The 13,598-nt window shown below is 42.2% G+C and overlaps 1 protein-coding gene across 4 annotated transcripts in view; it reads left to right on the forward strand.

The window, feature by feature from the left end:
* Positions 1 to 224: 224 nt before the first annotated feature.
* The window catches only part of EIF2B3 (eukaryotic translation initiation factor 2B subunit gamma), a 119,038-nt gene continuing 105,664 nt past the window's right edge, over positions 225 to 13,598 (forward strand). For 2 of the 4 annotated variants that reach the window (XR_014790574.1, XM_084852654.1), the window contains exons 1-2: positions 225 to 272; positions 986 to 1,142. Coding sequence is in view for 3 of the 4 variants with exons in the window: in XM_084852654.1 (XP_084708780.1) it covers positions 995 to 1,142 (148 nt within the window). In the remaining variant the exon portion in view is untranslated. Of the gene's footprint in view, positions 520 to 985; positions 1,143 to 13,598 lie in introns of all 4 variants that reach the window. The other 2 variants (XM_084852653.1, XM_084852655.1) reach the window with 2 other exon arrangements.

The raw sequence follows: 13,598 nt of genomic DNA on the forward strand, positions 1-13,598 counted from the left end.
CTCGACGCTCTACTCCCTGCCCCTGCTGTGCGGGAATCGATAGCGCGGCGCTCTTGCACCGGCTTATTTTCTCTGCACGCGCTAGGAGGGGGATTGGCTGCTCGGTGCTCTCCCGTAGGGCTGTCCATCGATTCGCTCCGCGAGTAAACGCGCTGCTGTAAGACTCTGCCCGTTTCGTTGGCGGCGCAGGCGTGGAAGTGTCCCGGAGGGCGCTGCGATTGGTTCCTTGTCACGCGGTGAAAGGGAAGTAACCGGCACCCTTTGGGGTTCAGGTAATAAAGTCGGGGGCGGGCGGAGTACCGAGAGGCGACCCTGCCGATTGCTGCTTCGCTGTGGCGGGCGGAGGCGTCGTAAGGGGTCTGGCGTTGCCAGGGGATCTCCAAACGCCCGCTCGTCTGCGTTTGGTAGGGACTGGAGGTCTCTGGGCTGTGACACACAGAGCCTTTTAAGACCAGGGCTCGGTCATGGCGCATGCTCGGTTTACCTGCCTGCATGTATAGCCCTCCACAGGCCAAAGACGTAAGGCAAATAGGAACACAGTTTTCTAAAAGAAATCAGAATGAAGTAATTAAAAAGCCTCTGAGCATGTGAGGAGTGCCTCTCCCGCAGCACCGAGTTACCACAGCCTGCCCTGTCCCTGCAGGCTTGAGCTCTGGCCCTTCTGTCGGCCTTTCAGCCTGCCCCTCCCAAATTAACCATTGTGTTTCAAAACAGCCACGTAGAAGTGAGATCATCATCCCCTGGCAACAACATAGCCTGATTTGGGTGACATGAGATTGGCATGCAACAATCTCAGTAAAAAAAGAGGTTAGGGGGTGGTTGTGCTCCAAGGCAGTGCAGAAACGTATTGATGGATTCAGAGGCAATTGCTTCTCAGTGCTCTGATGTGGGTGTAGGGGAGCCATTAGCACTTTCTTCTTTAGGAGTGATAGGGTTTTAGTCAGCTGCCTCTGTTTCTGGATTATTCTCTCTTCCATTTTTCCAGATCTTTGCCATGGAGTTCCAAGCAGTGGTGATGGCAGTTGGTGGTGGATCCCGCATGATGGATCTGACCTCGAGCATCCCTAAAGCTCTCCTTCCTATTGGCAATAAACCCTTAATATGGTACCCACTCAACCTGCTAGAACAAGTTGGGTTTGAAGGTAAGTAACAGACATTGCAGAATTCCCACAGTATGATGACTTGTGATGTGGGAAATGATAGATGATACTAGGGGGAATAGAGAGATTGCAGTGGACTACACTTTTGTGAGCCATGAAGAACAAAAAATTTACTGGATCTAGCTCCATAGGTGGAGGCCCGGTCAATCCAGATTGTCACATTTGTCTTTTAACATGTTCTAGAGCAGCCTTCCCCAACCTGGTGTCCTCCAGATATTTTGGACTGCAACTTCCTGGATTCCTGACCATTGGTCATGCTGGCTGGGGCTGATGGGTGTTGAAGTCCAAAACATGTGGAGGGCACCAGGATGGGGAAGGCTGGCATAGCCTATGGGGTCATCATCTAGAAGAATTTACCAATTTCCTGTAAGTATTTCAGCCCACTGGTTCCATTTTTCATCCAGAGTTGGATTGCTTGTATACATTATGCCAAGCCAGTTAGGCTAAAGTAATTTAATTGTTTTTAATATGATTAGCTTAGATTAACTGGGTTGTGGGATGCAGTTTGTTTAATGTATCTTTGTTCTAAGTACATGGATATTGAAACCTTCAATGTATAGCTTGGTGTGCCACCGCCCCCCCATCTGATTATTTCTATAGTGGGGTGTCAGTCTGTGGCACTGGCAGCAAAGGAGAGTGGCACATGAGAAGGGCAGGAAGGCCTGCAGTTTCACTGTGGTACAGTTAGGCCTGTATTATTCTTGTTTGCGTCTCCAGTTCTGTGTTACTGTCTGCTCTGCAGCTCAGTAGGCCATAGGCAAAGGGGCTGCACATGTACTGTAGCGCACACTAGAGCAGGGTTAGGCGACCTAGTGCCCTCCAGATATTTTGGACTACAACCAGCATGGCCAGTGATCAGGGATTGTGGGAGTTGTAGTCCAAAGAATCTGGAGGATACCAGGCTGCTTACTCCTGCACTAAAGAGATACTGTCTAATACTTTTGAGTCCTGTCACATTTGCTAAAAAGGTCTGCCACCACTGATTTATGGTAGATTGTTTCTCCTAGCAAAGTCTGTTCATTTTGTCTTTGTCTGCATTTGCAACATTCTAAGAGAGGGCGTGAATTTCAGAAGATTTAAAATCGTATTAATTTAAATTACTCTCACTTTAATTTCAATACAACAAAGTTCAGAACATAGATTATTTTGACCTTTTTTTTAAAAAATGCATCATTCTTATCAGTTGTGGGCTATAAATAGCTTTAAGTCAGGGATGGGCAGGAGATACATCGGGATCTACTAGTAGATCACTGGATGATTTGCAGTAGATCACTAAGAATTACTGACTGTCATTTGTTCACCAATAGCAAAAACTCACACACACCCTTTCCACACTAGGTTGCTGAAATGAAGAAAGCTGGAGCAGAGGGAATCTGTGTGAAAGCAGATTCCTGGGTTGAGATACTCATATGTGCCCTGTTCCTTATTTTTAATGTCTACTCTTTCTAAGCCATTACTGTGCACTTGGCTTGGGCTTGTGGGTCTCTGTGGTCTAGGAAAGAACCAACAGGCTTGAAATTTGCCCGCCATGTACAGCCATTGGGAGTTCTACCCCATTTGTGTATGTATTTATTTCAAAAACGTGATAATGTTTTTACTAAACTCTGAAAAAAAATTAAAAATCCCAAGATTTACTGTGTTCCAGCAGAATAGAAGTTTAAAAGAAGATTATAACTAGCTGTGGCTTCCCATCTAGCATTTTTATTTAGCGCTAGCAATAACGTAAGTGCAGTTCAGAATAAACATGGTGCTGGTCTTTTGGCTTACAATGGGCAATAATATTCTGTTGGTCAGTAAGCTGGAACCTAATGATATTAATTGCGTAGTAATTAAAATATGTGTGCTAGATGTGTTTTTCCAGCACGTTACATGTTTCTAACATGGCTGTCAGCAATATTGATTGCTACTTAATACTAGATAGACTTCTCCCTTGGTCAGGTTTTGTCCCAGACTGTAGAGCTGTTGTATTCCAGTCCCTCTTTCCTTTGTCTTAACTATCAAATGGTTAGTAAAGCTTTCCAGAAGCATGTTGGTAAACAGCCTTGTAAGTAAATAGCAGGGGGTGGTTACATATGCACAGTTTCACTTGTCTGAGTCATGCAACCTATAAGGGAACTGAGATGGGCCACTGCAATGAATGCTGTGATATGTTTCCACTGTTCTTTTAATGGAATGTTAAAGGCTGTGTGATGGAAGCTACACATGAGGCTCACGTTACTGACTCTGAGATTAGAAGACGTTTTGAGGCTAGAAAGGAAAAAGAGCCATGCATGCGGTTACTGTACCATAGCTCTCTATCAGGTGGGCACAACCCATGGCCTGCGTACAGCTCTTGCCTGTGGGTTGGGCCAGTGGCAGCTGGTGATCCGCCTTCCAGAGGGGCTATGATTCCATTCTGGGTTTTAGTTACTATCAGCCAAAACTCTAAAGGTGACATCCAGGGTGCTGAACCTCTTCCCCAAAATGGGATCAGCACCTTGGATAGCACCTTTAGAGTTTTGGCAGGTGTTTAACTAAAACCCTGCACAGAATTACTGTCCCTTCAGAACTGGAGTCACCAGCCGCCACTGAGTTGTATGGGCTCCTACCCACTTTTCTTTGTAGCCCAGTGCATCAGCTGGACTAGGGGTAAAGATGGCGGAAAAGAGGGCCTTGGAAAGAAGGAAGATCAGTGATTGGAGATGAGCAATTTAATGACATTTAAACTTTAAATACCCTTTACATTTCAGAATTGAGATGTTGTTTGCATGCCTAAAAGCTGTTGTACTGCGGATTACTTCTGAGTAGACATACATGGAATTGCTTTGTGGCAAAATATCCAAATTAGTAAGAATTATTCATGCGTGGCCCCTGTTCCCACAGCATACACCCTTAGGGCCAAAAAGGTTGTGTGTCCCTGCTCTATATAAGCACAGGACATCTCTATGGCAACTTTGTGTGTGGCTCTATCTCTGTAACAGTGGATAGTTCATTGGATGGCTGAAGGCAACCTGTACTTGCAAGTGACTAGTTACAGGCTGCCTGTGTTATAAGTTGTTTAGAATTGTACTTTTCCCACCTCGTAACAACTGTGTTCTACTTACTGATAGCTATGTTCTCTGAGAGATGATTACACACCACTTCAAATATTGTTTAATGTGTATTTCCATTCAGTAAAGAGTAAATGACAGACAGATCAATTGTAAAGCCATTTCTCCGCAGAAAGTGTTATATAAATGAATACTTACTGCAGCCATTATTGCTAAAAGGCCTGATTCTTATGTGTTACATTACTTTGTTATTTATGTTATTTGCATTGTCAGAGGAACACTTTTAGCCTTGCAAGACCCTTATGAGATAGTCCAATCTGAAAGCCACTTCGCACAGTTTTATTCAATTTGCAGTATTTGTATACCGCTTTTCAACCATAATGTTCCTCAAAGCATTTCCCAGTAATAAAATTAGATTTATAGGCAGATGATATTGCCCTCACAGTAATGGATCCAGAACACCAGCTGTCATGACTGGTTTTGAACAGTAGTATGATATGGCTTCTGGTTCTGCTCCCCTGAAAGCTGGTGGTGTCAAAGGGAAGTACTGGGGGAAAGGTATTCTTCAGAGTCCTCTCTGCAGTCTGTCATGTACTCCAGCTACCCCTGCTGTGATATGTACGTATATGCAAACAAAGTAATGCATAAATGCATTTTTGCAAATGCATTTATTATACAGGTACGCTTGTCAGGAGCTGATATTGGTTGCAGCTCCCCAATGGGTTTTGCTACCATAAAATGTGTGAAGTGGCCCTGAAAGTTGGTGGTTTGCTCAAGGTATGGGCTTCATGGCCTAGTGGTGGACTTAAACCTGGGCTCCCCACATACAAACTCAGCATTCTAGATGCTCCTCAGCATGTTACATTCTGAGGCTCTTATGTCCCTTTAAACCCACATGTTTCAAATAATATATATCCATGTTAGGATCTAGCTGTCATGTTAAATTCATGGAATGTCACATTGAGCAAAGGTGCCACCATATCCTTATGTTCTGTCTTTGGCATCTCTCTTCTTATACTTTGATTATGAACTCCATTGTTGAAAGTGTTGTTTGTCAGGCTCTAATGCAGGGATGGGGAATGTCTGGCCCTCCAGACATTGATGGATTGCAACTTCCATCATCCCACATCATTGGCTATTCTGGCTAGGGCTGATGAAAGTTGCAGTCCATCAACGTTTAGAGGGCCACACATTCCCTGCCCCTACTCTAATGTAACACGTGTATAAAATAAAATGTTATAAAATATTTAACTGCAGGGAATGTTACCCATTCACATCTTGTATTTTCGAAGTCTTTTTAGTCAGGAAAAGGTGAATTTTCTAGCTTTGCCAGTCCTCCACATTTAATGAGAGCTTTGGAGCCTTGAGGAACTTGATCAAATTACCAAATCACTTGCAAAGGTCCTTTGAAAATTTTGAGAGCTATAAGGGATGTTTGTTCAGTTCAACAGACAAGCAGAATGGTTTTTTTTAGAATATAATCAAATTTATCAACAAAACCAGCAAATATCACAAAGTTCCCAATAACACAAAAGGCTGTCCATTCTCTTGATTCTTATTATACCAATACATTACAAATTATGACCACTTTTCTATAAATCGATTATTTTGCTATCTTCCCACTCTAATCCTTACTATATTAGTTAACTTAACCATATATATTATTTCCCATACTTTAATAATCCAGTCATCAACTGTAGGGGTTTTCGATTTTTTCCGGTTTGCCGATATCAGCATTCTGGCAGCTGTTAATAAATGCACTATAATCTCTATGTCATCAGATAGAACAACTTCCTTGACATAACCAAAAAGAATAATTATTGGATCCAAAGGTAGTCTGTATCCTGATATAATCTCAATTTCATCTGTTATCTTTAGCCAATAGTCCTTAATGATTGGGCAAAACCAAAAAACATGGGCCATATCTGCATTAAGCATTTTACATCTCCAGCACCTGTTATCACCCTTATGATAAATGTGGTTAAGCCTTTGTTGTTGTTGTTTATTCGGTCAGTCGCTTCCGACTCTTCGTGACTTCATGGACCAGCCCACGCCAGAGCTTCCTGTCGGCCGTCGCCACCCCCAGCTCTCCCAAGGTCGTGTCCGTCACCTCCAGAATATCATCCATCCATCTTGCCCTTGGTCGGCCCCTCTTCCTTTTGCCTTCCACTTTTCCTAGCATCAGCATCTTCTCCAGGGTATCCTGTCTTCTCATTATGTGGCCAAAGTACTTCAGTTTTGCCTCTAATATGATTCCCTCAAGTGAGCAGTCTGGCTTTCTTTCCTGGAGTATGGACTGGTTTGATCTTCTTGCAGTCCAAGGCACTCTCATAATTTTCTTCCAGCACCACAGTTCAAAAGTATCTATCTTCCTTCGCTCAGCCTTCCTTATGGTCCAGCTCTCGCAGCCATAGGTGACTACAGGGAATACCATTGCTTTAACTATGTGGACCTTTGTTGTCAGTGTGATGTCTCTGCTCTTCACTATTTTATCAAGATTTGTCATTGCTGTCCGCCCAAGAAGTAAACGTCTTCTGATTTCCTGGCTGCAGTCAGCGTCTGCAGTAATCTTTGCTCCTAGAAAGACAAAGTCTGTCACTGCCTCCACGTTTTCTCCCTCTATTTGCCAGTCATCAATCAAGCTGGTTGCCATAATCTTGGTTTTTTCAAGGTTTAACTGCAACCCAGCTTTTGCACTTTCTTCTTTCACCTTCGTCATGAGGCTCCTCAGCTCCTCCTCGCTTTCAGCCATCAAAGTGGTATCATCTGCCTATCTGAGATTGTTCATGTTTCTTCCAGCGATTTTAACTCTAGCCTTGGCTTCATCAAGCCCAGCACGTCGCATGATGTGTTCTGCGTACAGGTTGAATAGGTAGGGTGAGAGTATACAACCCTGCCGTCCTCCTTTCCCAGTCTTAAACCAGTCCGTTGTTCCGTGGTCTGTTCTTACCATTGCTACTTGGTCGTTATACAGATTCCTCAGGAGGCAGACAAGATGACTTGGTATCCCCATCCCACCAAGAACTTGCCACAGTTTGTTATGATCCACAAAGTCAAAGGCTTTAGAATAGTCAGTAAAACAGAAATATATGTTTTTCTGAAACTCCCTGGCTTTCTCCATTATCCAGCGGATATTGGCAATTTGGTCTCTAGTTCCTTTGCCTTTTCTAAACCCAGCTTGTACATCTGGCAATTCTCGTTCCATGAATTGCTGGAGTCTACCTTGCAAGATCTTGAGCATTACCTTACTGGCATGTGAAATAAGTGCCACTGTTTGATAGTTTGAACATTCTTTGGTGCTTCCCTTTTTTGGTATGGGGATATCAGTTGATTTTTTCCAATCTGATGGCCATTCTTTTTCCAAATTTGCTGGCATATGGCATGTATCACCTTGACAGCATCATCTTGCAAGATTTTAAACAGTTCAGCTGGGATACCGTCGTCTCCTGCCGCCTTGTTATTAGCAATGCTTCTTAAGGTCCATTCAACCTCACTCTTCAGGATGTCTGGCTCTAGCTCACTGACCGCTCAGTGACCACACCGTCAAAACTATCCCTGATATTATTATCCTTCCTATACAGATCTTCCGTATATTCTTGCCACCTTTTCTTGATCTCTTCTGCTTCTGTTAGGTCCTTGCCATCTTTGTTTTTGATCATACCCATTTTTGCCTGGAATTTACCTCCAATGTTTCTAATTTTCTGGAAGAGGTCTCTTGTCCTTCCTATTCTATTATCTTCTTCCGCTTCTGCGCATTGCTTGTTTAAAAATAATTCCTTATCTCTTCTGGCTAACCTCTGGAATTTTGCATTTAATTGGGCATATCTCCCCCTATCACGGTTGCCTTTTGCTTTCCTTCTTTCTTGGGCTGCTTCCAGTGTCTCAGCAGATAGCCATCTTGCCTTCTTGGTTTTCTTTTTCTTTGGGACGTTTTTTGTTGCCACCTCCTGAACAATGTTGCAAACTTCGGTCCATAGTGCTTCCGGGACCCTATCTACTAAATCTAGTCCCTTAAATCTATTCTTCACCTCCACTACATATTCATGAGGAATATTAGTGAGCCCATATCTAACTGATCTGTGGGTCTTCCCTATTCTCTTTAGTCTGATTCTAAATTGTGCAATAAGAAGTTCGTGATCTGAACTACAATCAGCTCCATGTCTTGTTTTTACCAGCTGTATAGATGTCCGCCACCTTTGGCTACAAAGGATGTAGTCAATCTGATTTCGGTGTTGACCGTCTGGTGAAGTCCATGTATAAAATCGTCTCTTAGGTTGTTGGAAGAGAGTGTTTGTTATGCACAGTGAGTTGTCTTGGCAAAATTCTATCAGCCTACGTCCCGCTTCATTTTGTTCTCCCAGACCATGCTTGCCTGTAATTCCAGGTGTCGTTTGACTACCCACCTTAGCATTCCAGTCTCCTGTAATTAAAATAACATCTTTGTTTGGCATACTATCCAGTAGGTGCTGCAAATCCTCATAGAACTGATCTACTTCTGCTTCTTCAGCATCTGTGGTTGGGGCGTATATTTGGCTCACTGTGATGTTAAATGGCTTACCCTGAATTCGAATTGAGATAATTCTGTCATTTTTTGGATTGCATCCAAGCCCTGCTTTAGCCACTTTATTATTAATTATGAAGGCTACTCCATTTCTTCTGTGGTCCTCTTGTCCACAGTAGTAGATCTGGTGGTCATTTGATGTGAAGTGGCCCATTCCAGTCCATTTCAGTTCACTGACACACAAAATGTCTATATTTAATCTTGACATCTCCCCAGTAGCCACATCCAATTTGCCCTGGCTCATAGATCTTACATTCCAGGTCCTGTGGTATGTTGATCTTTAAAACATCGGATTCGTCATTCACCACCAGCACCATTGGCTGCTAGCCGTCCTTTCGGCTTTGAGCTAGCTACGTCATCACATCTGGAGCTAGATGTTGAACTTATCCTCTGTTCCTCCCCAGTAGCATTTTGACCATCTTCTGACCTGGGAGTCCCATCTTCCGATGGTCTACTGACATATCTCTGGTTGTACTGATCCATTTAGTTTTCATGGCAAGAATACTGGGGTGGGTTGCCGTTTCCTTCCCCAAGGATTGTATTTAGTCTGACCTCTCTGCCATGACCTTGCCATCTTGGGTGTCCCTTCACGGTTTAGCTCATGATGTAATTGAGGTGCTCAAGCTCCAGCACCACAACAAGGTAATGATCTCCTTTGCTGAAGGGTTAAGCCTTACAGGCATTAAATACCAGCAGAATATGAATTTGAAAAAAAATTCTTTCAGGTTTGTGCTAATGGTTTCCTGTGATATATTATTCCAGATCCAAGTCCAGGTACCTACTGGAATCAGACAAGTTAGTTCTCTTTCCCAGCTTTTCTGGTAATTATTAGTTGTAAGATCTAAATCTGATAGAACTTTATAAAGCTTACTTAATAGGTTTTCCTGATTTTGTATCAGCAAATTTTCAAAGGTGTTTTTTTCCCGAAGAGGTCCGGAATTCCTTAGTAACCTTAAAGCTATACTTCTAAGCTGTAGATACTGGAAAGAAAAAAAAAAAAGGTTGGGAGTATTGCATTTCGTTCCGTAGTTATTCATATGATTTGAATGTTCCCTTATCTATAATTGTGGTTATTTCTGTTAGCCCATGATTGTACCATAAAGATAGATTGCCTAATCACGTTTCATCTATCATCTCGTCGTTATACGTAATAGCTGTTAATGGAGATAAACCCGGACTTAATACTCTTTTAAGTTTCAATCAGTTGTTAAACAGGGTTTTGGTACATTAGTTCATTCTTAATATATTTCTGTCAGATTTATTACAGAACCATAAAGTATTTTTCAACTTTGTTGAAACATTATACTGCTCTAATTCAGTTGCTCTATCTGGATTAAACCATATCTTCAAATGCATAAGCATAGCCACAACGTAATAATTTTTTATGGATGGGAAGGCTAATCCACCATTCTTTGTTGTTTTTATTAAAGTTTTTTTTTTGCTACTCTTGTTTTTTCCCCATTCCAAACAAAATCTAAGAACATTGTTTGCCAGTCTCCAAGTATCTTTTGTGGGACCTTTAATGGTATGTTTAAGAACAAAAATAAAATTTTTGGAAGTACCACAATTGTTAAGGCAGATATCCTATCTGTCAGGGTGGACACTGAGCCCAAAGAATCCCAGAGTAGTTCTGATTCTGAGGTGGAGCAGCCACTCCTGGGAGAGGAGCGCACGCATCGTTCCCAGGGCCAACAGCTGGCAGAGATTCCTCCCACCGGCATTCCTGACATAGATAGCGGTCCCGGGAGTGAGAGAGCGCAGGAAGAGGGCTTGCTGGACGCGTGATGCCGACGCAGGGAGCGGCGCCAAATGGAGGGCACGGAAAGGAGGCGTAGTGCCCGGTTGGCGCTCAAGCAACGGTTGCGCCCAGAGGATCCAAGGGAAAAGGGGAGGGACTCTCCCTAGCCCATAAGTTCAGGGTCTGCCAGTGATTCTCCTTCAAACGGGGACCAACTGTTCCAACTTAGGGCATAAGTACTCTGCTGCTCATAGCTAGTCGCTAATAGTAGAGTTGTTAAGTTGTAAAAAAGGAATAAAGCTTTGAAAATAATCCCTTTGTCTGTGTCTGGACTTGGCTACTGGATTAGACTGAAAGAGGCCGCCAAGGAGCCCTTGACACTATCCATCCATGAAATATGAAGCTGGTTCCAGCGAGCCAAGTCATCTTTTACTTCAAGCATGACCTTACGATGATTATATTCTGTTAAGAGATCAAGGTTTTGTGTAATCCATACCCCTAAATATCTAACTGGAGTATCTTTCCAAGGAATTTTATATTCTTTGGTAATATTAGTTTTTGTAGAATTATCCATATGGAATCCAATCCACTCTGATTTTGTAATATTAATTTTATATCCTGATACTTGACCATATTCCTGCAACAAAAATAAAAGTTTATCATAAGTATTCATAGGATCATGTAAATAAATAACTATATCGTCAGCATAGAGACTAATTTTGAACTCTTCTCTGCCAATCTTTACCCCCTTTAATATATTTTCCATTCCAATAGCTTGAGAAAGCGGCCCTATAGATAACAAAAATAACAAAGGAGATAAAGGGCAACCTTGTCTAGTGCCCCTCCTCAGATAGAATTTGTCTGAATTGACACCATTCACAGAGACACAAGCACTGGGATTTGTATAGATCATTTTAATCCATTCAGCAAATGGGCTACCTAAACCAATTTTATCCAGGATCTGTAACAAGAACTTCCATTCTAGGCAATCAAATGCCTTTTCGGCATCTAAAAAAATTAGTCCATATGGTTGTTTAGATTTATTAACAAGATGTATTATATTTGCTAATTTTCTTATATTCATTGCCAATTTACAATTTTTAATAAGCCTGTTTGATCTTCTGATATATGATTAGCAATTATTCCATTTAATCTTTTGGCAAGGATGGATGTTCATATTTTAAAGTCTTGATTCAAAAGAGCAATAGGTCTATAAGACTCAACCTTTATAATATCTTTATCTTTTTTTGGAAACACTACTATACGAGCTTTCTTCCAGGTTTTTAAAAGAGAGTGAGTTGTCATGATCTCATTCAGTACACCTAATAATGGTTGTTCTATTTCCATTAAGAATACCTTATAATATTCTGGTGTAAAACCATCAATACCTGGGGCTTTATTGTTTTTTAAATCCTTAATTGCATTACGTAATTCTGTTAACCTAATAGGCCTCTGTAATTTATATCATCTGGAGTTATGCTTGGTAGTTTGATCGTATTCAGATATCATTCCATATTCTCTCTAGAGGGTTGTTCTGAAGTATATAAACTTTCATAAAACTTTTTGAACTCATTTACTATATCTTTAGATTTAGTATAAACTGTACTTCCTTTCTTTATTTGCATAACCATTGTGCTATGTTGTTTCTTCTTTAACATATAAGACAGTAATTTATTGGCTTTATTGCCTTTTTCGAAAAAACGTTGTTTAAGGTATCTTAACTTTTTCTCCACTTGGTCACAAACCCTGGGAAAATTCTGGAGCAGATTATAAAGCAATCCATCTGTAAGCACCTTGAAAACAATGCAGTGATTACTCGAAGCCAACATGGATTTGTCAAGAACAAATCCTGCCAGATGAATCTGATCCCATTTTTGGATCAGGTAACTTCCCGTAAAGGCAAAACTGAAGTACTTTGGCCGCATAATGAGAAGACAGGATACCCTGGAGAAGATGCTGATGCTAGGGAAAGTGGAAGGCAAAAAGAAGAGGGGCCGACCAAGGGCAAGATGGATGGATGGTATTCTGGAGATGGCGGACTTGACCTTGGGGCAGCTGGGGGTGGCAACGGCCGACAGGAAGCTCTGGCGTGGGCTGGTCCATGAAGTCACAAAGAGTCAGAAGCGACTGACCAAATAAACAACAACAACAACAACCTCTCTTGTGGACTGTGGGAATGCTGTGGACATAATATACCTCGACTTCAGCAAAGCTTTTGACAAAGTGCCCCATGATATCCTGATGAGCAAACTAGCTCAAAGTGGGCTAGATGAAACAACTATCTGGTGGATCCATAGTTGGCTACAGAATTGGACTCAAAGAGTGCTTATCAATGGGATCTTCTCAAACTGGGGAGAGGTAACGAGTGGGCTACCGCAGGGCTCAGTCCTGGGCCCAGTGCTCTTCAACATTTTTATTAATCACTTGGAGGAGGAGGTTCAGGGAATGCTGATCAAATTCGCAGATGACACAAAATTGGGTGGGATAGCTAATACCTTGGAACACAGAAACAAAATTCAAAGTGATCTTGATAGACTGGAGCACTGGGCTGAAAACAACAGAATGAAATTTAATAGGGATAAATGCCAAGTTCTGCACTTAGGAAAAAGAAACCAAATGCACAATTACAAGATGGGGGATACGTGGCTCAACACCACTACAAGCGAGAAGGATCTTGGAATTGTTGTAGATCACAAGCTGGATATGAGCCAACAATGTGATGGGGCTGCAAAAAAGGCCAATGCTATTTTGGGCTGCATTAATAGAAGCATAGCTTCCAAATCCTGGGAAGTACTAGTTCCCCTCTACTCAGCACTGGTTAGGCCTCATCTGGAGTACTGTGTCCAGTTCTGGGCACCGCACTTTAAGAAGGATGCAGACAAGCTGGAGAAGGTTCAGAGGAGAGCAACAAAGAAGATCAGGTGAAACAAAGATGATCAGATGAAACAAAGCCCTATGAAGAGAGACTGAAAGAACTGGGCATGTTTAGCCTTGAGAAGAGAAGCCTGAGGGGAGATACGATAGCGCTCTTCAAGTACCTGAAATGTTGTCACAGAGAGGAAGGCCAGGATCTCTTCTCCATCATCCCAGAATGCAGGACATGGAATAAG

Source organism: Heloderma suspectum, chromosome 4 (assembly GCF_057233095.1).
Source record: "Heloderma suspectum isolate Gila_16-S chromosome 4, 16-S_ref, whole genome shotgun sequence".
NCBI classification, from domain to species: domain Eukaryota; kingdom Metazoa; phylum Chordata; class Lepidosauria; order Squamata; family Helodermatidae; genus Heloderma; species Heloderma suspectum.